This window comes from Penicillium vulpinum, assembly GCF_028829585.1.
Source record: "Penicillium vulpinum strain IBT 29486 chromosome Unknown utg000002l_segment0_segment0, whole genome shotgun sequence".
Taxonomy (NCBI): Eukaryota; Fungi; Ascomycota; class Eurotiomycetes; order Eurotiales; family Aspergillaceae; genus Penicillium; species Penicillium vulpinum.
In genome coordinates, this window is record NW_026643242.1 from 2,403,622 (window position 1) to 2,427,692 (window position 24,071).

General features: G+C 50.1%; 7 protein-coding genes across 7 annotated transcripts; 4 read left to right on the top strand and 3 right to left on the bottom strand.

Annotated features, from left to right (window-relative positions):
• Nucleotides 1-2,533: 2,533 nt before the first annotated feature.
• N7479_003969 (DNA-binding E3 ubiquitin-protein ligase SNT2) lies at nucleotides 2,534-7,517 on the top strand (the record flags this gene model as incomplete). Its single annotated transcript, XM_057251666.1, has 2 exons — nucleotides 2,534-3,077; nucleotides 3,130-7,517. 2 exons carry the CDS (start codon nucleotides 2,534-2,536, stop codon nucleotides 7,515-7,517), a joined length of 4,932 nt encoding a protein of 1,643 aa, XP_057110991.1.
• A 717-nt stretch (nucleotides 7,518-8,234) lies between these two features.
• N7479_003970 (NAD(P)H-quinone oxidoreductase) lies at nucleotides 8,235-9,521 on the top strand (the record flags this gene model as incomplete). Its single annotated transcript, XM_057251667.1, has 3 exons — nucleotides 8,235-8,259; nucleotides 8,452-8,810; nucleotides 8,895-9,521. The coding sequence occupies 3 exons, from the start codon at nucleotides 8,235-8,237 to the stop codon at nucleotides 9,519-9,521; spliced, it is 1,011 nt and encodes a 336-aa protein (XP_057110992.1).
• Nucleotides 9,522-11,450: 1,929 nt separating this feature from the next.
• pdeB (3',5'-cyclic-nucleotide phosphodiesterase PDE2) lies at nucleotides 11,451-14,476 on the top strand (the record flags this gene model as incomplete). The annotated part of the gene is made up of 2 exons (XM_057251668.1): nucleotides 11,451-11,631; nucleotides 11,691-14,476. The coding sequence occupies 2 exons, from the start codon at nucleotides 11,451-11,453 to the stop codon at nucleotides 14,474-14,476; spliced, it is 2,967 nt and encodes a 988-aa protein (XP_057110993.1).
• Nucleotides 14,477-15,430: 954 nt separating this feature from the next.
• On the bottom strand, nucleotides 15,431-16,292 carry N7479_003972 (Rdx family protein; the record flags this gene model as incomplete). The annotated part of the gene is made up of 3 exons (XM_057251669.1): nucleotides 15,431-15,588; nucleotides 15,715-15,886; nucleotides 16,149-16,292. The coding sequence occupies 3 exons, from the start codon at nucleotides 16,290-16,292 to the stop codon at nucleotides 15,431-15,433; spliced, it is 474 nt and encodes a 157-aa protein (XP_057110994.1).
• A 975-nt stretch (nucleotides 16,293-17,267) lies between these two features.
• Nucleotides 17,268-17,655, bottom strand: N7479_003973 (guanine nucleotide-binding protein subunit gamma; the record flags this gene model as incomplete). The annotated part of the gene is made up of 3 exons (XM_057251670.1): nucleotides 17,268-17,330; nucleotides 17,397-17,454; nucleotides 17,504-17,655. The coding sequence occupies 3 exons, from the start codon at nucleotides 17,653-17,655 to the stop codon at nucleotides 17,268-17,270; spliced, it is 273 nt and encodes a 90-aa protein (XP_057110995.1).
• Nucleotides 17,656-18,535: 880 nt separating this feature from the next.
• tif32 (putative eukaryotic translation initiation factor 3 subunit EifCa) lies at nucleotides 18,536-21,913 on the top strand (the record flags this gene model as incomplete). The annotated part of the gene is made up of 6 exons (XM_057251671.1): nucleotides 18,536-18,577; nucleotides 18,649-18,873; nucleotides 18,952-21,326; nucleotides 21,384-21,501; nucleotides 21,549-21,779; nucleotides 21,836-21,913. The coding sequence occupies 6 exons, from the start codon at nucleotides 18,536-18,538 to the stop codon at nucleotides 21,911-21,913; spliced, it is 3,069 nt and encodes a 1,022-aa protein (XP_057110996.1).
• A 613-nt stretch (nucleotides 21,914-22,526) lies between these two features.
• On the bottom strand, nucleotides 22,527-23,857 carry N7479_003975 (uncharacterized protein; the record flags this gene model as incomplete). Its single annotated transcript, XM_057251672.1, has 2 exons — nucleotides 22,527-23,085; nucleotides 23,151-23,857. 2 exons carry the CDS (start codon nucleotides 23,855-23,857, stop codon nucleotides 22,527-22,529), a joined length of 1,266 nt encoding a protein of 421 aa, XP_057110997.1.
• Nucleotides 23,858-24,071: the final 214 nt, after the last annotated feature.

Below are 24,071 nucleotides of genomic sequence, written 5' to 3' on the forward strand. Positions count from 1 at the left end.
GTCTGAAACACAGTTCGGCCCATTTGTCTGGGGAGATAAAGCTAAGATTTAATCAAAATTGGCCATCTCTCTGAAATTTTGATCGGATTTTAATAATTTTGGATGTTTGATGTTTTCCCCATGTTTTTATTGTTTTCCAAGGTTCCAATCTACGCGGCTTACATTTGTTATTGCCTGAGGCATAAATTAGATCAGCGGTTTATGTCATCCGCTCGGATCGCCCAGGACCAGGGCCTGGGGCTAGGTCTTAACTTCCTTGGAAAGGCTGATGTTCCTGAGAGACATCGATGATCGCTGTGTTTTCAATAATGTACCATATTGCATTATTACTCATATTGCATGCTTGTATGCTCTGCATTGAACTGTATGTTCCGATATGGTAGTCCCTTGCTCAGAGACTCCAACCTGGGAGATGGTACTGTGGAGGCTTATGTGGATGCCCGCTCCAAGCCCTGAAGTCCTTATTATTGTTCACGGGTGTGTGGTATAAACGCACAATGGTCAAAACCCGATATTCGTAGCCCCATGCGTGTCAACGGGTGCCTAGGAGCTATTGGCACAATTCTGTCCAATCTCGTGCGCCATCGGAGCCGAGAGGGTCGTCTGACGATCTGCGGCCAACGGCGATAGATTTGCCTCAAGACATCGTGGCATCCTTCGAACCTACAGTAAACATCCACGTATATGACTTTACTCAAACTTGGCGGGGAAGAAAAAAACAGAAAAGCAAATTGGAAAAACAAAGCAAAGGTTCCAAAATTGGGTGCCCATTCTGAGACCAGGTACAGAATCTGAGACCCCGATCGGGGTGGAGGCGTCATAACGACTGTATCATGAGTCGCGCGTACCACCTATGCATTAGGATTAACTGGATGAACAGTGTTAACAGGACTAGCAGGATTAACAAGATTAGCAAGATTGTGAAGTTTCAGTATTTCAGTATATATGTGGCGATAACACGGAATTCAATCACCGTGCATCGTGGAATGTGATATATATTCCACTATACCACTTCATCTCCCCTGGTAAAAAAAAAAAAAAAAAGGTAGCAATAAAACAGTTTCAAGTTAGACTTGATACTAACATTTGAAGACACCTTTCAACCAATAGTAAAGGTGATATAATTGTAATTGTCGGGATGTTTGGATCTGTTCCTTCGGAGGTCTGATCGCCGTATATATATAAGGCTTTGGGATATCAACCCATTTCATACAATTCACACGTACATTATGTGCACATTATACACACATTTTATATCCATATTCCCACAATAAATTACCCGGTCCTACAAAGTAGTGGATTTCCTAACGGAGTAGTCCGGCACGTTATACCCAAAGAGCTCAGACCTTCACGGCAAATCATCCTCGGCCAGTTCTCGGCGGCATCGATCGTCATTGGAGAGAAGTTTAATTACTGTGACTTTGATATGGTAACTCTTTTATGTCTATGGGAGTACGAACATATATATTTCCTACTCGATAACCGCGTACCCATAATCTATTATACATGAACTTATAGAGAAATCCATAGCCAATGTGTTTGGTCGCACAAGATCAGGCGAACGGGGAAAAAATCACAAAAATAGCAAATAGTCACTGCTTTTACTCAAAGTACTGGTCATGTATTTGGTATTTTTTTTCCCAACTTCCAAATATATAGCTACCTTAGTACCTTAGTACCTTAGTACCTTAATAAACCATTTGAATATGTCCATGTGTTCTGATGTTATACACGTTCCGCATACGTGCTAACATTCCTCTCCAGTAGATAGCCAAAATATTAAGTAGATCGAGCAAGGGAGGTCCAAAAGAAGTGCCTTTTGGTTCCTTATGGTCTTTTAGGGATCCGTCATATTAACATATTAGGACTAGGGGCCAGAGTGATCCTCGACTGTCTGTTCTTTTTTTTTTTTTTTTCCTTTTCCCCCTTCCCCATTCCCCGTTAGGCCATATATATCGTCTTTTTTTCCCGCTAAATAACTTTTGACCCGCTTCTCCCGACCCATCCCTCCCTCCACTCTATCTACTCTTCTCTCTCTCTCTCTCTTGACTCTCTTTCTCTTCTATTCTTCTATCCCCCTTATTGTCTCAATCCTTTTCTTATATTCCCGTAAGTATCTATTCTCTATGTTCGTATCTCTTATTCTCCTATTCCCCAGATTCTATTGTTAGCATTAGGCAGTCCCCTATCAATGTTGTTCACTCCGGATTGTTCTTGATATCGGAAATGTCCTTCACCCCTGCAGAGAATAAGATCTGACACGGTCCACTCTTTGTCTTTTCCCACTTTTTTTTTATTTTCCCTTCGCAACTCCCCTTGAAGTTCTTCGCGTCTTTGTACCGGGATCCCCATATCTGCCCACCTACCCGTATTTTGAGATTTTCGCCTTTTCCTTTTCCGTTCTCCAATTGAATCTGTGTCCTCCCGCGTTTTCCAAGGCAGGTTCCCAACTAATCCGCCACAGTTCTGGGTTTTATATCCTTCTTCTCATATTCATTCTCATTTGCCGGTGGATGACTAAAAAACTCACTCAATGACCACTCCCAACTCTCCGGAGGCAGTGGCCGATTCGGCCAACGGCTCCGCCACCGCGTATGGCACGCGATCGAGAGGTCGTAATGCCCCTCGGCCAAATTATGCCGAGGATCGTGATTTGGACGCGGATATTGATCTCTCTGCACCAAATTCAAAGTCCGCCAAAAGAAATAGCGGCCTAGCACTCAACAACATTGTCAATGGCGCTAATATCGATGAGAAGACCTCGACCCAACCACGCAAGAGCCTGCCCAATGGCCAGAGCGCAAATGGATCGGCAAAAGATGCCATTCCTGGCACCTCTTCATTTTCCGCCAGACCAGATGATGCAAATGGATCTAATTTGAGAAAACGCAAGCAACCCGCCAGCACGCCAAATTCAACTCCCAACTCGGGTAGTGCGGTGAAGAAGATCTTCACAACCCCCCCAGGTGATGCTGAGGGGGGTTATTTCACCAATATGATGAGTTTCGAAAACTCCGGGCCATATCTGCAAGATGGCAAATTAATAGCCGATGATGGCACCACTTTTGCCCTCAATGGTTAGCCCCCACCTCCTAAGTGATTATTATGAAACTAATCATTTTTTTATAGACCATGTTTATTTAATTTGTGAACCTCCGGGTGAGCCATATTATTTAGCACGCATCATGGAATTTCTTCCATCCAAAACCAAGCCAGATGGCTTTATTGAGGCTATGAGAGTCAACTGGTACTACCGCCCACGAGATATCCAGCGTCATTCTCCTGACACACGGTTTGTTTTTGCTTCAATGCACTCTGATACCTGCCCTCTTTCTTCATTACGGGGCAAGTGTGAAATTCGACACGTGTCAGAGATTGAGGACATTGGTATTTACAAGAAAACGAGGAACTGTTTCTGGTACGACAAAATGTTCGATCGATATATCCATCGCCTTTACGATGTCATTCCGACTAAAGATATCATTAATGTTCCGGGAAACGTCAAAAAGGTTCTTGACGAACGCTGGAGATTTATTCTTGTCGAGATCGGCAAGGGGAAAGAATTGACAGGTGCTGTCAAGACTTGCAAGCGATGCCGTTTATACGCTGCAAACTCCGAATCTGTTGACTGCGCAGTTTGCAATTCAACATATCACATGCACTGTGTACGACCCGCTTTGACCAAGAAGCCCGCTCGAGGCTTTGCTTGGGCCTGTGCCGCTTGCAGTCGTGCCCAAGAGCGCAAACTCGAGGCACGCAACACACCATTAACTGGCGGTATCCGAACAGATGGTGAAGATGTGATCATGGAAGAAGAGGAGGAAGAGGATCCTCATAATCATGCGAATGGTATAGCAAACGGCACCTCCGCCAGTACTCCCGCGGCCGAGGAAGATTCTATGCCTCAGCCTGCAACCGTGGAACAGATCGCACAGGCCAAAATGTGGCCTTATCGATACTTGGGTATTCACTGCCGCGTGGAAGATGCTCTGGATTACGATGATCGAATTTACCCCCGAGCTAGCTCACGTCTAGGAACTCGACACCAGGCACTGGTCCCCGCTTGGCCAGGCCGCGCAGTTGAATACGTCAAGCCCCTTGATGCGAAAAAGAAATCAAAGGTTCCCGGTGGCAAAAAGGACGGCAAGCTCTCCAAGGATGCACAGGCGGCATTAGAAGCTGCAAAGCGCGAGAGGGCAAACCGACCGATGTGGGTTCAAGATGAGCCAGCTGGTTACATACATCGTGGCCAGGATGAACCAATCACAATCAACGGAAAGCAGGTGCGCACCGCCGAACTTCAGTTCAAAATGCCCAGTTCTGAACAGATCTCCACCCGCGGCGAAGATGATGCGCCTGGCTCTCATTTAAGCGATGCGGATCGAGAAAAGTTCATCGACGACTACATGCGCCAAGCCAAGGAACTGGCCCCTGGTATTGGAGTTGAGAAATACTCTACGAATTTCCTCGACAGAGCCCTTGCACTTCTCTACTCAGAGAACTTCGACGTTCAGGCTGCCCTTGCTAAGCTGAAGAAAACCAACAAGTACAAGGATCTTAAGGAACCCCACATTAAACCAGAGGAGCTCAAGCTATTCGAACAAGGTGTCGCCAAGTATGGATCTGAATGGCGCAATATCATGAAGCACGTCAAGACTGTCCATATTTATCAGATCGTCCGGTTCTACTACATGTGGAAGAAAACCCCCAGCGGTCGGAAGATTTGGGGCAGCTATGAAGGCAGACGGGGCAAGAAGGAGGTACGCCGCCACAGCGTAATCTCATCTAAACTCGTCGACGACGTGGCCGATGATCATGATGATTCTGCCTTTGACTCTGAGAAAGCCATTGTCCAAAAGCGTGGATTCCATTGCAAGTTCTGCTCCACCCGCCATTCACGACAGTGGCGCCGTGCACCCCTAGTTCCCCCAGGCACCGTTATCCCTTCTGAGCCCTCAAATAAGAAAGACAAGGGCCCTATGCTCACCGTTGCGCTCTGTCTTCGCTGTGCTCTACTATGGCGGAAGTACGGGATTCAGTATGAGGATGTTGACGAGGTTGCAAAGAGAATTGCAAGCAGCGGTAACAAGTCATGGCGACGCCGCATCGACGAGGAAATGCTTGCGCAACTGATTGTAGCTACCGAAACGCCGTTCATGATCACCCCTGCTACAGCAACTACGGCTACCGCGATGGGAATTCCGCTTGATACAAATCCTAAGCTCTTGATGGAAGGCAAAGTGGAAGGAAAGGTGGAAACTAAAGTGGATCCGACGAAGAAGAAGGCAAAGGAGACTCCCGCACCTTCAGCCACCACATCTGTCGAGCCTATGCCGAAAAAGAAGGCTTGCCCCGAAAAGGTAGTGGAAGCTCCACCTATTGTTCCCGACCCGCCAAAGGCAAAGACTCTCCCTTGTTCAATCTGCAATCAAGTCGAACCTTCGGGTGAAGAGCATCTTTCATGTCGGGATTGCCGTCTTACAGTTCATCGCAATTGCTACGGTGTGCGGGATTCTCGCGCCAACAACAAATGGCTCTGTGATATGTGTTCCAATGACCGCACTCCCTCAATTTCTACAAACTACACATGCGTTCTGTGCCCAGTCTCATACACCGAGCATGATCTCATGGAGACGCCCAAGAACAACTCCCGGAAGAAGACTGAGCGTGACAAGGAAAAGGAGCGCATGGAGAAAGAGATGGTTGCCGAGGCAATCAAACTCTATCGCCAGCGGCAGGAGGCTGTTGGCAAGCCCATAGGTCCTCGGGAACCCCTGAAGCGTACTGCAGGCAACAACTGGGCCCACGTGCTTTGTACCTTGTGGACTCCGGAGTTGAAGTACGGCGATGCGCAGGAGCTTGAGCCTGCGGAAGGATTCGGATCTATTCCCAAGGAGCGGTGGCGCGAGACTTGCAAAGTCTGCAAGTCAAATAAGGGCGCATGTGTGCCATGTAGCTTTGCTGGTTGCAATGCTCGCTTCCACGTGGGCTGTGCTTTCCAAGCTCATTACCGATTCGGCTTTGATATCACACCCATCAAGAGCTCACGCCGGGACAGCATGCGGGCTATCCGTCTGGGTGAAGATGCTGGAGCAGCAACACCTGCTGTGTACTGTCCAAATCACAACGTGCCGACTGTTCTGCACGCAATTGGCGAGCAGACAAACCAGGGCCATCTAAACGCTCTCCAGTTGTTTGCCCAGACCTATAAACAGGCCGATCTCTCCCTCACTGGAACCGTTCGCAAAGCTACGTACTTGCATCAACCTGTTAATCCTCCTTTGCATACTTCCACAAATGCAACCCGCCGGGCTTCGACGAGTGCTACGCCAGCTTCCAAAGAACCCCCCAAGGTTCAGCCGGCTCTGGAGGACGTGACTGAAGATCCCATGGACATCGACACTGATAACCATGTTGCACCGCGACCTGCTGCTTCTGGCGTGGAGACTAACCGCAAATGCGTCCGTTGTGCCACCGGCTTTAGTCCTAGGTGGTGGGCCATTGGGCGACGACCTCCCATGGCCAATGGCTCAGGACACCCTCATCATCCACCACCTCAAGGTGCCTTCCCCCAACACAATGGAGATCCTTGCGACCTGGCATACGAATGTCATAAATGCCACTTGAAGAACCCAGCGCCTCCTCCCCCTCCTCCGCCTGTGCCAGAGCCTACGCCCGACCAACGGCCCTCGCCTTACTCTGCCCAACGCCCCATGATACCCACTTCACGAATGCCCGGTCATGCAGGTCATGCGGGTCATGCAAGCCATGCAGGCCATACAGGACATTCCTTTTTGCCCCATCCCCACCCGCATCCGCATCCTCCTCCGCCTAGCGGTGTGCTTGGGCGGTCAATGCCTCCCGCTCACCCACCCAGCGGACTCCCAGGACCAGGATACACTGGACCATACGAGCAACGGCTCACGCCCGACATCGCTCATCGCAACGGCATGTCGCCGTCTCCTTATCCTCCGACACAGCCACCGCCCCATCACATGAATAACTACCCGCCACCCCATCCTGCAGGACCACCACCTCAGCACTATACCAACGCTGGGCCTTCAGGACCGCCGCCGCCGTATTCCGCCCATCAGGGCCATACGACCCATCAGAGCCCATATGGCCCTGTGCCAGCCCGTTCGCCGCACCTCTCGCAACCATCACCACATCTTTCGCAGCCACCGCCGCGATCATATGCAGCGTCTGCATCCCCTCCAATAGTGCAGGCGACGACAATCAACCGCTCACCCCAGACCTCCCTGAGTGCTCTCAATGGCGGCCCGCCTCATCGTGTGTACTCTGTTGAGCGTGTGGTAGGAGCTCCATCCCACTCACCACCAGTGGCGCAGGCACGTATTGACCCGCGCGGACCCACTGCCACCCCTCCCACTCGACCGGAAGATACACCACCTTCACTGATGGGCGGACCACCAAGCAGTCGACACTCCGGGGTCAATGGCACAGCGGCCGGGACTGGAGCGAGCGCCAGCCCATCGCTGAAGAACCTTCTCTCATAACGATATCCCCGCACGAGTGCTCATAATCGAGTTGTATGATAGTGACCTATGTCCTTTCCTATTTGCTTTTACTGCTTCTGCATATGCATGCCACGGCATCCCAATGAACAAAAAAGTGTGTCTAGGGTTGGGTTTTCTTTCTGGTGTGCTTTTTCTTTCTCTTTCTTTTCCTTTCCCTTCTAGCTACGGAGATCCCGAGCCTTTAGCCGTTTGATTCATCCGTCAGCCACCATCTTTCATACTTTATGTTTCTGCTTTTCTTATGTGTTTGTTGCTTTTATGGCGTCTTGAATTACGGCACTTGGGAAAAGTCCGTGGAGTCTGCTATGGAGCGGGGGAAACTTGATATGGTCGAAAATCATGGATTGCATGGAGTAGGACTGGCCGCTTTATGATTGATATTACCATTACCCATTATTTCCAGCTAGATGAATTGATTAGCATTGCTACGATCTATGTCTTCTTTCTGATTATTCAACACTACATTATATCTACGGATTACCCACTCGGTTGTCCGGCATGCATTCTAAACCTGTCTTAAGCTCCCGAGGTCTCGGAACCTGGCAATGCTGACAAATGCCGAGAGGGGGGCCCGAAATGTCCATGAGGTCAACTCGACATAACTGGCTGTTAGCTTCTGGAGGTATAAAAGATAGCTTCTGCGAATATTTGCATTGAAAAAAATCCACCCATTGAACACTGTACATATCACTCAAGATGAGCGACACCATGCGAGCTATCGGTAAGTGAACGCGGGGTTGAAGAACATTCCCCCCACCTGGTATCATCTACATCATTTCCAAGGTTGGAAACATAGATGGTGATCGTACGCCGATATCAACATGCCGTTTATTGCCCTTCTCACGACTTATCTCCTCTACCTCCACACCTCCAAACGCTCATAATGTTAAAACTCCAAACTAACAATCCCCAGGCATCAAAGGCGGCAAAGGCCCCGCAACAAGCCTCTTCGTCGATCAGATCGCCAAGCCTACTGCCACAGAAGGCCAAGCCATCATCAAGGTCCGAGCCTTCGGACTGAACCGCATGGATCTGCTTCAGCGCGAGGGTCTATACCCACTCCCACCCCAAGCACCCTCAACCATGGGCGTAGAGTTCTCCGGCGTGATCGAGAGCTTCGGGCCAGACGGACACGAAGACTTCAAGATCGGAGATGAAGTGTTTGGCCTTGCCTATGGCGGTGCTTACGCAGAGTACATCTGCGTCTCGGCTCACATGCTAGTACACAAGCCGAAAGAACTCTCATGGGAAGAGGCAGCTGGAGTCCCGGAGGTGCGCACATTCGCAATGAAATTGCAGCCATTTAAATATATATCCTCTCACAGAACGAACTATCGCTAACCCACCACCCAACAGACCTGGATCACAGCCTCGCAAGCACTATTCCTAATCGGCGAATTCCAATCCGGCCAAAGCGTCCTCTGGCACGCAGGCGCATCCTCGGTTTCAATCTCAGGAATCCAGCTAGCCAAAGACGCCGGCGCAAAAGCCATCTACGCGACAGCAGGCTCGCAAGAGAAAATCGACTTCCTAGAAAAAGAACTAGGCGTGACAAAAGCATTCAACTACAAAACCCAAGACTGGGCCGCGGAGATCCAGGCTGCCACTTCTGGCGCGGGAGTCGATCTAACCGTCGACTTTATCGGCGCGACGTATTTCCAGGGTAATCTGGACGTTGCGGCGCGTGACGGCCGCGTCGTGTTGCTGGGCCTTATGGGCGGTACTAAGTTACCTGAGGGTGTTAATATTGCGCCGTTGCTGTATAAGCGTGTGCGGGTTGAGGGGAGCACGCTGCGCAGTCGGGATCTCGAGTACCAGCGTAAATTGCGCGATACGCTTGTTGAGCATGCGTTGCCACGATTCTGTGATCGGACTTTCAAGGTTTTTGTGGAGAAGGTATTTCCGTTTGAGGGAATTGAGGAGGCGCATAAGTTGCTTGAGAGTAACACTACTAAGGGGAAGATTATTTGTGTTTTTGAGTAGATAGTTGCAAATTACAAGATATAATACATAGTATATTTAGTATATATTCTGTACTGAGATTATAGGTAGATATACATATTGTCAGTACTCGACGGAGTACATACATATATATATAGCTAGTCATAGCCAAGAGATCCACAAAGTATAGGACCCCACCCTTGACCATTTGCGGACAGAAGTCTGCACGCCAAGTATTGCGCAAGTACGGAGTGCATAGAACTAGAATTGAAAATGCTACCTACCAGGTAGCATGCAACTATCCCTGTCTGGTGTCGGTGATTGGTCGGGGTTCACTCCCAATCACATGGAAGTGATCATCAATTGATCCGTGATAGGGAAATTAGGGTAAGCTGGTATATATCTACGCCGATATTGTCATCTGGGATATAGATATGTATATTTACAGAGGTATATAAGTGTCTATTTCCATACATATTGTTATATATGTACTTAATGCTCTATTAATGTCAAGTTAAAGGTCAATGCAGGTGATCCTTTGGAAGTGGAGAACTCGACTTCGATGAGATCACCTCGGATTATTTAGTTTTCCGTCGCATTTTGGCCCCAAATGGGCCCAAACGTCCTATCCACCTTTTCTTTTTTTTTCTTTTTTTTCTGCAGAGAGTGTGACTGTGTATTTAGATCTAGTATTTACAGAATGATACTAGTTAGAATTGTATTATACTGGTTAATAGGTAAGGTGAATATATAATATACCTAGATACCTATATAGTATAGGTATATAGTATATACACATATATCACCCACAACTATGTGCGGAGTACACTGTATCTACCACTAAGGTTTCTTATGTATAATCTGCATAGCCACTCCAGGATTTGCCTGGGCGTACTCCGTACTCCGTGCTTCGTATCGTGTTACAGAATCTGCGCTTACTAACACCCTCACCTTCTAGAAAAAAAAAAAAAAAAAAAAAAAAAGAGAGAGGCGTCATTGGGGCCCACTGGTTACGATTGGAGGCTCTGCTAGAAAAGAGATGATATATAGAAGGAAAAAAAAAGGAAAGAAAGATATAAGATAGTTATTTTCAATGCCTACATATACATAATAATGGTAAATAAACTAATACAAAACATAACCAAAAAGTACAGTGACCAGCTGTGACCTGTAACCCTACCTAGTAAGATTACTTGAGGATCATCCCGTCCCGCCCCAAGGCCTTCTGGAAGGAGGAAAGAAGCCCCTTCCCCGTGTTCGCCCCTCCACTGTCCTCCAGGGTGTTTTTTGCTCTTTACATATTCTCTTACTCGATTCTTCTTTTCTCTTTTCTTTGTTGATCTCACCGCTACACGCTACACGCTACACACATAACACGGCCATGTCGAACTGACATCTCCTACTTCTCCCTTTCTGTTCTTTCAACGGCAATTGAACCCCCTTCGTCCTCGATAACTGTCGCTCTCATCCCATCGTTCGTCCGAATCCGACCCCGGGGTGGAAAAAGTGGGTTGCGCACTTGGTCTGTCTAGTGCGACAAGTCTAGACTCTGGGGGTGTCTCGGAACCTCCAGTCCACAACGCGACTCGGACGGCCTCGCTGCAGGAAACAACTCCATTGTTCGATTCGGTGAACTGAGAGCTTGCTTGCCGACTGCCATTCCTTTTCCCGACTTTCTTTGTGCCGATTCACTCGGATCTCTCCCGATCTTCCATAAACCCTCCCCAACCTCGCCGCTCGTTTTTTTTTTCCTTCCCACCTCTCAAAACCGCTCCTCGTCACTCGGACTTTCCATCACTCAACCCCCCCCATCAGCCGAACGTCTCGGTCTTCGTAATCCGAACCATATGCGAATCAGGACTGATCCGACCGACTCCTTTCTTTTTCTTTGCTCCGATTGAGTTCTTGTCGATCTTGTGATTCCGGCGACATAGTCTGATCGATCGGGGTCCTTCTCAACCTCCTGACACCATGGTGGACCGCTTGGATTGCGCGGGCCTCTACATCGATGACCGAGTGCGGTCGGAGAGATGGGTGCGCAGAAATTCCATCGATGAATTAACGATATCGTCCGCAGGTTCCTTCGCAACCCCCGAAGAGCCGGAGGCCCTGCAGGCCGATGTGGAGCAGCTATTACAAGTGTGCAACCAAAGTAGGTTTTGCAGACTGCGCCTGCGCTTATTGATTTACTAATTACTCTTGATTCTGTAGTCTATCTTTGTCACAACGGTTCCTCCTTTGCCACAAAGCTGGCCGAGCTCAGCGACCGGGCGGGTAGCGAGTGTAACCCAATTTTCGCCTTCTTCGAGGTGGACTTTAGCGGCGAAGAGTCGAACCTAGCTCGTCGAAAAGCCAGTCGCGGCTCGTGGACTGACAATGCTCCTCCGTCACCGGGTTCCATTCACCGTACTTTCACATTTTCAACACAGTCCGACGAAGCACGGGGCCTGTCACTTCTATCAGGTGTCTCGAACGATATTCAAGCACAAGATGGGCCAAATTTGGTCATCCCCGTTGCTATTTTGCGTCTTCCTACTCCCGATGCCTCCAGCGACAATGCTGTTACCGGCCCTACTAGTCAACCACATTCTCAAGGACCTCTCACGATGGAGCACAAGCAGATTGCCCGCTGTCTTGATGCCGGTGCTGTGGATGTCTTGACCACTCCGCTAGATCGCTCACGAATTCAAGGGCTCGTGGTTCATGCCTACCGGACCCGAAAAGCGGCACAGAGAGAGATGTCCCGATTTCTCGCGCGGAGAAAGCAACGGAAGCTCTCTTGGGTTGGTGTGCATGATGAGCAGCCATATTCTTATCTAAGAGAAGCCATGGTTTCAAAGCTCATGAAAGGAATTTGTAACCCAGAAGAAGTCATACATGATGAATTCCAGGAGCAGGATCTTAACATTGATCCTGCGCGTATCTCTTTTATCAAAGAGCAGGTAGGTTGCTGGAAGTTCTGTGCCCATGAGTTCACCGAGGACGAACTGGTTCTTTGCGCTTTTGAGATAATACAGCATGCTTTCACCATGCCAGGACTGGACACTTGGCGCTTGACCCCTGATGAATTGCAAACCTTCCTTCTCGCCTGCCGTGCCGCCTATAACTCCTTCGTGCTTTACCACAATTTCCGCCACGCGATCGATGTGCTACAATCCGTCTTTTGTTTCCTGCTACACATCGGTGCCTTGCCTCCATATGAACCCATTGGCCAAGTTCCTGTCCCCGAAACTCCCATCACTTCCCTTCTCACGCCATTCGACGTCCTTACCCTCCTTATCTCAGCCATCGGTCATGACGTTGGCCACCCAGGTGTCAACAATTTCTTCCTCGTCAAACTCAACGCGCCTCTTGCTCAACTCTACAACGACAATTCCGTCTTGGAGGCATTCCACTGCGCCGCCTTTTCCCAGATTTTGCGTCGACACTGGCCTGCGGCATTCAAAGACAATCAGCTGCGAAAGCTCCTTATCAGCTCTATTCTTGCCACAGATATGGGTGTGCACCAGAAGTTCATGCAGCGAATGGGCTCATTCCAAGAAAAGTTTTACGAAAATAACCGATCTGTTGATGGCTGGAAGCCGCAAGATGTCGAAATGTACAAGACCCTCATTTGTGGATTATTGATCAAATGTGCCGACATCAGCAATGTGGCTCGACCGTGGAGTGTTGCAAAGAAATGGACGCAAATTCTGCAAGAGGAATTCGCCAACCAGGGTGAGATGGAAAGAGAGGTTGGAATGGAGACCGCTCTGTTTGGCGGGCCACCGGAATTAGGCAACACCTACAAATTGGCTACTAGCCAAATTGGATTCATGTCAATATTAGCCCTGCCGCTCTTCGAAGGCATTTCCGACCTTCTGCCGCAGTTGCAGTTCACTACAGACCATATTCTTCGCAACCAAGCACACTGGCAAGAACTTTCTAACGAGGAACTGAAGAAGCAAGGTCTTCAGGTCGAGAAACAGCCTGAGATCACTATTTCGCCTCGCTCCCATAGCCCTGCAACTTCTGAAAAGCTGCCCTTCGCTTCAGGAGATGGCACAGTGGACAGAGTCAAATCTCCCATGAGCTCAGGCTCTATTGAATACAACGAAAATACTATTGAACCGGTTGTGTCGCCAGACACTCCAGGCCCACAGATTGAAATTACTGGAACTGCCCTAGCGCCAGCGGCTGAATTTGCATCTCGGAAGTCTTCTGGTGCCATGCCGGACCTTTCTGATTTCTCCATCCCTGGGATCCCGGAATCTGCCCGTGAGTCTGTTTCGACACAGCTACATAGCCCTCTTACAGAAATAAGTCCGGGTACCGAGGATCCGGCTGTTCTAGCTGCGGTTTTGTATGCCAACTCGGCCTTCGGTGGTGGGACTTCATCAGCAGCAGTGGGGCGTGACCATGCATGTGGGGTCGAGAGACCAAGCAGCTCTCGCCAAGGCCTTTCACATGGCTCTCAACGCGGCTCTCAACGCCATCATGCGCACAACAGCTCCTCTGCTCGAACGGGCTCTAATCGCAATAGCTGCACACGGACGCAAAGCACCTACAGCAACACCATGACACCAATCTCTCCTACAACTAATGCCTCGAGCTTTTTGGCTGTGGATAGTGGCGACGAAAAGCGAGTCTCCGGGGACAGTGCCGCGCAAAGTGATCTCGGAGGACCTGACGACAGTAGCACACGTCCCAGTACAGCGGACGCGTATCCGTCAGGTGTATCAGAGCCCGCAGGTGGTTCTAGCCCCAGTCGTCGCTCTATCCTTGGTCGTGGTAAAACTCGATCAGAAGATGGCGCCAGCAAAGACCTTTCCAGGCTGGGAGCCCGTGGAACCCGCAGCCCAGCCCAGTCGACGACTACTGGCGAGAGCCTCAAAAACGAACCCCCACAAGTGGATGACTCTCATGGTACCCGCAGACTTCCTAAGCGAAGGAGTCGGCTTCGACTTGCCTTTTGGAAGCGTCGCAACCATTCGCACGAGGTTCGCGGCGAGACCTGATTCTTGCCACCCTGGTTGGTGCTTTTTGGGCTTGAACCATCACCAGCTGTGTATAATGCTGCCATGGTCTCATGAATATTTCATTTAGCAATGAGGCTTGAAACCACACTGGTGTTCCATGAATTCACGACTCGACCAGTCGAAGAAGCCGGACTTTGGATTTTTCTTTTCCCACCGCATTGGCTCTCCTGGTCACGACTCTACGAAGTCGATAACGATACCTTCTTACCTTTTGCTGGACGCTTCGAGTTTGTCTCGGACACGAAAGCAAATGCAAACCTTAGCTTCTCTTGGCAAATTACAGCATCAAAACAAGATGACTTGTATGTTTTATCCTTTCCTCTCTCCTCCTTTTGAGGCTGAGAGTCACGCTTCATCATGTATTCCTCTATATGGATACTGGCATTGGTGGCCCCCTACATTTATCATCTGATCATTTGCATTGGGTTCGCCTACCTACTTCTGTGCGACGACCACGAATATCTGTTTCCTTTCATCCTTACCCTACACCTTCTTTCATCTCTCTTTTTTTGTTTGCTCCGCTCTTGTGTCATCTTTCGGGCGGTTTTCTCTTGTCCTAGAATTCGGTGATAGGCCAATGGCGTTCTTTCTTTTGCAGGAGTGGGCATTCATCGACTCTTCACGTGCCTTGGATAGCCTTTTCTCTTTCTGCCTTGTACTTGATCATCTTTTGTCTTGTCTTTCTCTCTCTCTTTCTTTTTTTTTACATGGACTCTTTTGTTAGACTCTTCCGCTCTGCGCGATAATGAATGTGATGTGTACAGTGAGACTTTTGATTTTTTTTTCTCTCTCAAGGATTGTAACAAATTGTAACAGGTCTATTCCAAGTGATATATGCAATTCCAGTCTTTATACTAGCCCGATCCAAACAATTCTTCTACATACAGTAACCGGATGTACATGAGATTTCAATATGTACATATGCACATCCTTCTACTGACAATCCTCACAACCCGCCTTATCCGTACTCTTCTTCTCTTCCTCTTTCTTCTTCTGCTCACCCTCCTGCTTCTTCAACGCCCGATCCGTATGTCCCAAATCCCTCTCAGGAGCAATAACATTCCGCACGAGAGACTTGAGCGCCTTGACTTCTAAGGCGAGGAAGGAATGGTTAGATAAATAGCTCAACTAGATAAATATCCCATGTCATGTATACGAATGCATACATAGACACAAGTAAATAATAAAACAGAAAAGAAAGGAAACAAAATACATACCAGGGAATCCCCCATCCCGCTTCCGATCCCACAGAATAATCTCCTGCGTCGTGATCTCCCCTTCATTCATCGTACCGTGCCATATCGTCACTGTAAACACGCCGCCGGTTTTGGGGACGAGGGCAACTTCGCCGAGGTCTGTGCTGAACGTTGAGAGGAGTTCTTGGGCGAACTGTTGATTGAGTTAGTATTGGTATTGGTGGTATCTGTATTTGTATGTTGAAAGTCATAGTCATGGTTATGTTGACAGTGGTGGCGAAAATTGATATCGAGTTTGATACATGTACATGTACATATCATAGTGTAGATATCGAGTATGTATAAACCCATTTTAACAACCAATCACATGCCAAATCACTCAGAAAATACAACCAAACTAATCTAACATGATAGGCCAAGAGAAAAAGAAGAGGAAGAGAAAGATAGTCACGTACGTATGCGGCGCGGAGCATCCACCGGCACTGTGTGCAGAACTGAATTGAGATGCGGGGGAGATGGACATCCACGGGCGCTGTTTTCTCACTATCCTCGGACTTGGAGTCGATTAACGGTAACGGGGCTGGTGTAGCTTCGGCCATGGTGAATACTGATGGGGTTGGATGCTGCGACTGGTACGATTGGAGGGTTTACTTGGTGGCGTGTGGGTGGAGTGTTCGGGGTTAGGGTAGTGCGTACTTTTTATGTATGCAGGTGGATGTATTTGGGCGGTATTTCTGAATAGGTGAGATGTGTTCAAGTTGAGGTCCAGAGCTGCTTAGTGGGATATCCCGGGGGAATGGATGATGTCAGCGGGGATGGGCTGACTCTGCGCATATCAAATTTCATCTTATAGCATATTACATGTATTGGATTGTATATTATACATATATAAGAGTAATACTAGTAGTGCTTGGATAGCATGACCTACCAATTGCCCAATATGGGTAAGGCCAAAACACTCGGTCGAGGGCTGACCCCGACCACCGGGCCATCCCAGCCAAGCAAATTGCAAGCCACAAGCCATGATTGCCGGACTTAGGGGCCGAAATTACGAAAGCGCAAATTCAATTAGATCGGTATGGTATTGGTCATGCAAATCTATGATACATGAATGGCAACTCTCAGTCCCAGAATGGAACATAGAGGCTTTTTGAAGATAACCCGTAGCAAAAGGATACATAGGAGAAAAAAAAAAAGAAAAGAAGAGAAAAAGAGAAAGCCGAATCCAAACAAACACAGCGAGAAGGGGGAATGGTGCGATTCAGAGAAGAAGTAGTAAGGTGCAACAGGTGCATCGTCAAGTGCATTGTATGCAGAGTCCGAGGACAAAGGGGACCGAGGAGCGAAAATAGGACGACAAAAACACAGCGGGACTCGTATGATCCCCGGAGGCGTGGAAGGTTTCGTGTAAGACCAGCAGACGATTCTTTCAGGCCGACATAGTTGTCCGCGCGAAGCAATCACAGTGTTTTGTTCGAGTCCAAGGGGGTCGTGAATAGGTCCAGAATTAAGTAGAAGAAAGAGAGAAAGGAGAGCGAGATGTCATGGCGAAGAAAATTCCCGTCGTGAGTGCATTACATGACGGTGCAGCAACCTCCCTGTTGCTGAGGAGCATAGGGATCCTCGCGCTTGTCGACCTAGGAAGATGGAGTTAGTTTTTGGCGCGCGCGAGAAGCTGGGGAAAAAAATGCCCGGTCGCATACCTGTCCCCATACAGATGGAACCATAAAGTCGCGAGTATTGTTGCAGTAACTGATGAGACTATCCAAGGGTTAGATGTTTGTTTTCAACAAAGGAAGGTTGGACGGACGAGAGAGCTGCCTCGGAGACCTTGACTCGTGGACGGTCCAGATCCTCCTTTAGACGAGCATTGAGCTCGGTCAACCGACGATATTTTAGGTCGGCGACACTTTGCTTCTTATTCTTGACATCACCTCCAGATCGAAGTTCGTAGGGAGCCATCGTGACGGGTTGAGCTGTGAAAGAAGCGCGAATGGAGAAAGGGGGGAGAGGGGGTTTTGGATCGGCAGGTTCCCAAGGGCGTAAGAATTAGGTTAGGGGGTCGGGTAATCAGGGGGGCCAAGACGCCAGACAAAGAATGAAAAAATGAAGGTGAAGGAGTCGGGTCGAGTGTTAATTAGAGAGAGAATGGACAAAGGACTGTTTAGAGGGGATTTTCCTGAGAAGAGACCCTGACAGGTCCGTGGGTTTCTTTTTTTTTTTTTTCCTTACACGTTACGTTGGTATATGTTATACTGGGGGAAAGAGGGATTATTATTATTGGGGGGAAGTACCGGGTACTTGGGCTGGGTTGAGTATACACCTATTGTTTTATAGGGTGGAGACAATACACAACTTGTACCCGGTACTTCCCATTCTCTAAAAGATTCTCACTATTATAAAACTACATCGGGGTCGGAATGAGATTAGTTGAGATTATAATATTAGTTAGATGATTCGAGGATATATGAGTCAACCAATAATATATCATAATCATAATGCATAGTCAGAAAAAAAATATGACATATCTTCGTTAGACCAGTAGAACAAGTAGAATAAGTCCATGTACTTTTCTTGATGTTCTTTCTGCCTTAGGCCATTGAGCACACGTGATCCTCATCGCTTAACGCGAAGTGGGAACATTGGCGGGATCCAATTTTTGCTCTGGCCTCAACACGCACATTGTGAATCTTCCCCTCGTTATCGGGTATTCGCGTGGCAGTCTAATCGCATTCTACCCAGCTGCCCGTGTGTGTCGCTGGCTTCACCCAACTTTTTTTCTTCTTATTTTTAATTTCTTATCAGTCACCTTTGATTCTTTCCCAAGGGGCATCCACCCATCATGCCGCCTCCGCCGCATATTAAGCCTGAGAATGTCCTCAAGGTAAGCGTCATCGTCGCTGTCGTCGCGAGAATACAAAATGGATCGGTTGCTAATGACTATATCTTATATAGAGGGCCCAGGAACTCATCGCCGTCGGCCAGGCTCCCGCCGCCTTGACCGTCCTTCACGAACATGTCACCTCCAAGCGCACCCGTAGCAGCCCCATCGCCTCCCTCGAGCCGGTGATGCTCCTGTTCGTTGAGCTGTCCGTCGACCTTCGCAAGGGCAAGGCTGCCAAGGATGGTCTTTACCAGTACAAGAACATCGCTCAGAACACCAATGTCGGCACCATCGAGGTTCGTGTTGATGATTGTCATTGAAATTTTTTTTCCTGTGACTTGTTACTAACCTAGGTCTTTTTTTTCAACCTGCAGATTGTTCTCAAGAAGTTCATCGAGCTCGCCGAGGAGAAGGTCACCGAGGCCCAGGCCAAGGCCGACGAGATCCAGTCGACCCTCGAATCCGCCGCTCCTTCCTCCAACATTGAGGATTTGGAGGCCATCGAGACCCCCGAGACCATCCTTCTCGCAACTGTCTCCGGTGAGCAGTCTCGCGACCGTACTGACCGCGCCATCGTCACTCCTTGGCTCAAGTTCCTGTGGGAGACTTACCGCACCGTCCTCGAGATTCTGAAGAACAATGCCCGTCTCGAGATCATGTACCAGTCGACTGCTCTGCAGGCCTTCAAGTTCTGCCAGAAGTACGCCCGCAAGACCGAGTTCCGCCGCCTATGTGAGCTTCTGCGCAACCACGTCCAGAATGCCGCCAAGTACTCTTCGCAGATGCACGCCATCAACCTGAGCGACGCCGATACCCTGCAGCGTCACCTCGACACCCGTTTCCAGCAGTTGAACGTTGCCGTTGAGTTGGAGCTGTGGCAGGAGGCTTTCCGCAGCATTGAGGACATCCACACACTATTGAACCTCAGCAAGCGCCCCGCTAAGAACATTATGATGGCCAACTACTACGAGAAGCTCGCCCGCATTTTCCTCGTCAGCGAGAACTACCTCTTCCACGCCGCCGCTTACAACCGCTACTACAACCTTCTCCGCCTTTCTTCTGTGGCCCTGGCCAGCGGCCAGAGCTCCAAGAAGGAGAACCCATCGGTTACCGAGCTCGAGATGACCAAGGCTGCTTCCTTCGTTCTTCTCTCCGCTCTGTCCATCCCCGTTATCAGCACTTCCCGCTCCCGCGGCGCCCTGGTCGATGTGGATGAAGCTCGCAAGAACAAGAACACTCGTCTTACTAACCTTCTCGGCATGGCCACCTCGCCCACCCGTACTGTGCTCTTCCGCGATGCTCTGAACAAGGGTCTGCTCCGCCGTGTGCGCCCCGAGATCCGCGAGCTGTACAACATCCTCGAGGTTGACTTCCACCCTCTGTCCATTTGCCGGAAGATCACCCCCATTCTGAAGCAGATTGGTGCCGACCCCGAGATGGAGAAGTACGTTGTGCCTTTGCAGCAGGTCATTCTCACCCGTCTGTTCCAGCAGCTGTCCCAGGTTTACGAGTCCGTTGAGCTCAAGTTCGTCTACGAGCTTGCCCAGTTCCCCGCTCCCTTCCAGATCACCCCCGCCATGATTGAGAAGTTCATCATGAACGGTTGCAAGAAGGGTGACCTCGCTATTCGCGTTGACCACATCTCCGGCGTCCTGACTTTCGACTCTGATGTCTTCTCTTCCTCTAAGGCTGTGCACGCCGGCAGCGGTGCTGGCTCCGCTGAGAGTGATTCTAGCTCCGTCCAGCGCCTGCAGCACACTCCCGCCGAGATCGCCCGTTTCCAGGTCGCTCGTCTCGCCAAGACTCTCCACGTCACCTGCATGTACGTCGATCCCTCCTACAACCAGGCTCGCCTCCAGGCCAAGCAGACTGCCCAGGCCCGTGCCATTGCTGGTGCCGCCCAGGAGCACGAGGATACCCTCACCCGTCGCGTTCTTATCGACAAGAAGAAGGAAGCCGCTACCGATGCTTTGCAGCGCAAGCAGCGCGAGGAGGAGACTCGCAAGCGTGTCCGTGCCCAGCAGCTTCAGGATGCCGAGAAGCAGCGTCTGGCTGATGAGCAGCGTGACCGTGAGCTCAAGCGTATTAAGGACGAGCAGGACCGCATTCGCCAGGAGGAGCTCAAGAAGCAGCTTGAGGAGCTCAAGACTGGTGTTAAGGGTATTGACGTCAGCGAGATCGATCTTGATGAGCTTGATGCCAACCGCCTGCGTGCTATGAAACTGGCTCAGCTTGAGAAGGAGAAGAACGAGCTTAACGACCGTATCCGTACCACTGCTAAGCGTATCGACCACTTGGAGCGTGCCTTCCGTCGCGAGGAACTGAAGCACATTGCCGCCGATTACGATGAGCAGAAGAGACTCGACAGGGAACTTTACGAGAAGCAGGTTGCCGAGGAGCTGCGCGAGTCTAAGGAGAAGCACACCGAGGCCGTTGCCCTCAAGCACCGTCTGGGCCGTCTGGTTCCCCAATTCAGCAACTTCCGCAGAGAGGTTTCCGAGAAGCGCCACGAGGAGTTCGAGAAGCGTCGCAAGGCCGCCGAGCGCGAGTTCGAGGCTAAGAAAAAGCAGCGTGTCAAGGAGGTACAGGAACGCCGTCGCCGCGAGAAGCAGGAGCGCGAGGAAGAGGAGGCTCGTATGCGCGAGGAGCAGGAGCGCCTTGCCCGTGAGGAACAAGAGCGCACTGCCCGCGAAGAGGAGCGCCGCCGTGTCTTGGCTGAGGAGAAGGCTAAGCGCGATGAGGAGCGATCGTCAGTATTCCCTTACTCTGGTTTCACTCCAAACATTGATACTAACTTGATATATAGCAAACTGGATGAGATTGCCCTCAAGCAGCAACAGAGAGAGGAAGAAGCCGCAGCACGCCGTGCAGCCCGCAAGGGTGGATTCGAAGCACCTGTCGAACGAACCGCGCCCCGTCTCAATGTCGCCCCACGCACTGGAGCCCCCCGACCACCTGGAGAGAACGTCAGGCCCTCAAGGAAGCCGGTGGTGCCCCCGCCGAGCCCACTCGTGAGATCACCCGTGAACCCGTCCGTGAGCCCGTCCGCGCACCCGTCCGTGAAGAGCCCGCCCCTCTCCGCAAGGGTGGATACGTTCCTCCTCACATGCGCTCTGGTGCCGCCGCTGGCGCTGGAGTCGCCCCCCTCCCCCTGCTCCTCGCGAGCCCCGTGAACCCCGCGAGGCTCCTTCCCGTGAGCCCCGTGAGGCCCCCGCCGAGCGCTGGGCGCCCCGTCAACCCCGCGAATCTTCTTCTCAGTCTCCTGCTCCCGCTTCGGAATCCAAGCCCGCCGCCGGTGGCAAGTGGGTCCCTAAATGGAAGCAGCAGCAGCAGTAAACGACCGAGCTACGACTTTCCAGTTAAAAAGTGTATCCAAGCTCTCTTCTTTTTGGCGCTATTCTCATGACCCTTTCTGCATATTTCGTGTATCATTCACCCATGTTCACTCCCATAACTTGTTAATGGGGGCCCTGATTCTGTGTTTCAGCTCGCTCGGAATATGATATAATCTTTTCCTAGATTTCTACTATAATTCGGTTTTCTTGTAGATCATTTGGTCTTTTTATTTCTATCTATGCACAATGGCGGAGTTCCGCCAATGCTAACCCTCGATCACAGCATTGGCCCTGCACAGGCTGCATATGTACACGCATGCATATCGAATGCAGATTACGTTTTTATTGAATTTCGAGATCAAGAATCGAAGAGAAATAATGAGCCCACCAATCATTATCACGATTTCAAGCTTATATGTATGTAACCTAGGAAGCTCTTAATATGAACAATTAAGACCAAAACATAATGAAAGATGGCCAGTCAAAACCAATATGGATATCTATCGAGCAAAAGAATAAAAAAAAATAAAAAGACAGCAGTCTAAAGTTCTAGAGTCCTCACCCGAGGAAACAGAATCGCAAAAATGATCAAGTCATGAACATCAACATCAAACTTATGCCGCAGCCACTTCAGCATTAGCCCCAAACAGCTTCTCCCGCCATTCCCCACAGACCGCTTCAAAGCCACTGACAACATCACCGCAGACCTTTCCAGCCTCTCGGTCTTTGAGCCGGCGGTCCCACTCCCCGCGCTCGATCCACCGCGATCCCTCTTCGCGGCTCTCATCTTCCCGCCGGATATCAGCGACGAGTTCTCGCGCAGACCGTAACCGACGGGAAGCCGTAGAAGTCAATTGTCTCGACTCGTAGAGGGTATCGTTTAAGCCGCGAAGTGTATGTGTGATCTCGGCTGTTTGCGAGATGAGGGCTTGGAGAGAGGCGAGCGGGTTGTGTGCGGGGGACTGAGGGGTTGATTGGGAGTCTTGGTGCTGTTCGGGGAAGGGATATGGGAGATTTGGCAATAAGCCTTCGTCTATAAGGGGCATGAGAGAGTCGATGGCGTCGTCGGAGAGGAGGGGGAATGGAGAGAAGAGGAGTGGGTGGACGAGGGATTGGAGGGCGCGGGTTTGGTGCGTGAGATGTGATGTGATTGAGGAATGAGCGGTGATAAGTCTGCGATTAGAGATTAGTTATTGGGATTGGTGGAATTGTATATTATACTTGGGAGATGAACTTACCTCATGGCACTGTTTTCAATCCCACTCTGCCCACCAAGATCTTTCAAAGATTCGACCGTCCGCTGAATGACATGGTCATTTTCACTTCCATTATTCTCTATACCCCGCCGAACGAGACTCTCAATCTCAGCCATCTGGCTCTCCAACGCAGGGGAGATGTCTGTCTCCTCTAAATCCGAGTCGGGTCCATAATCCGAGCCATCGTATTGCGACTCCTGCCGGCGGTGCTGCCGCAAATGATTTGCACGGTGCGGATTCCTTGATGGATGAAGTGAATCTCTTTCTGGTGAGAGAGAAGGTGACCGGGAGCGCACACTGTGCGCTGATTGCATATACACCTCTTCTCCATCGCTGTGACCCATTTGCTGTGAACCCGCACGGCTAGCTTCTTGGCCTGACGCATATCCATATCCATCTTCCTCTTCTCCCCATGCATCAGCTAGCTCATCAGCCAGGTTCCCCAGTCCTCCTCCGCTTACATCAGTGGCGCCAGAAAAATCTCCAGATTCTCGGTGGGACCCACTCATGGTGTGGGAGTGGTGATGGGACGCGACAGGAGACGGAGGTGCAGATAATCGTGGTGTCCGCGGTGACAGTGGGCCTGCAAATGCAAAAGTATCCCCGCCAGCCCCAGGGGAGATGGGTGAGTCGTCCGAGGCCGACGGGTAGCGGTGTGAGAGTTTCAGGGGAGACGGAGGGAGGGGCATTGGATCGGTTGGGTGAACCACACGGGACTCTTGGGTTGATAGAAGCTTTATTGGGGAAATAGGGGAGCTTGATTAGGGCAATATCGCCAGAGAAAAGGAACAAGCGGTTGTAGTCCAGCTGCAGGCGAGGAACAGTTGTTAATTAGGACGCCCAATTGGATGTTCCGATAGCTCCGGCCCGAGTCAATGTCGTAGTATAGCGTGGTAGTCACGA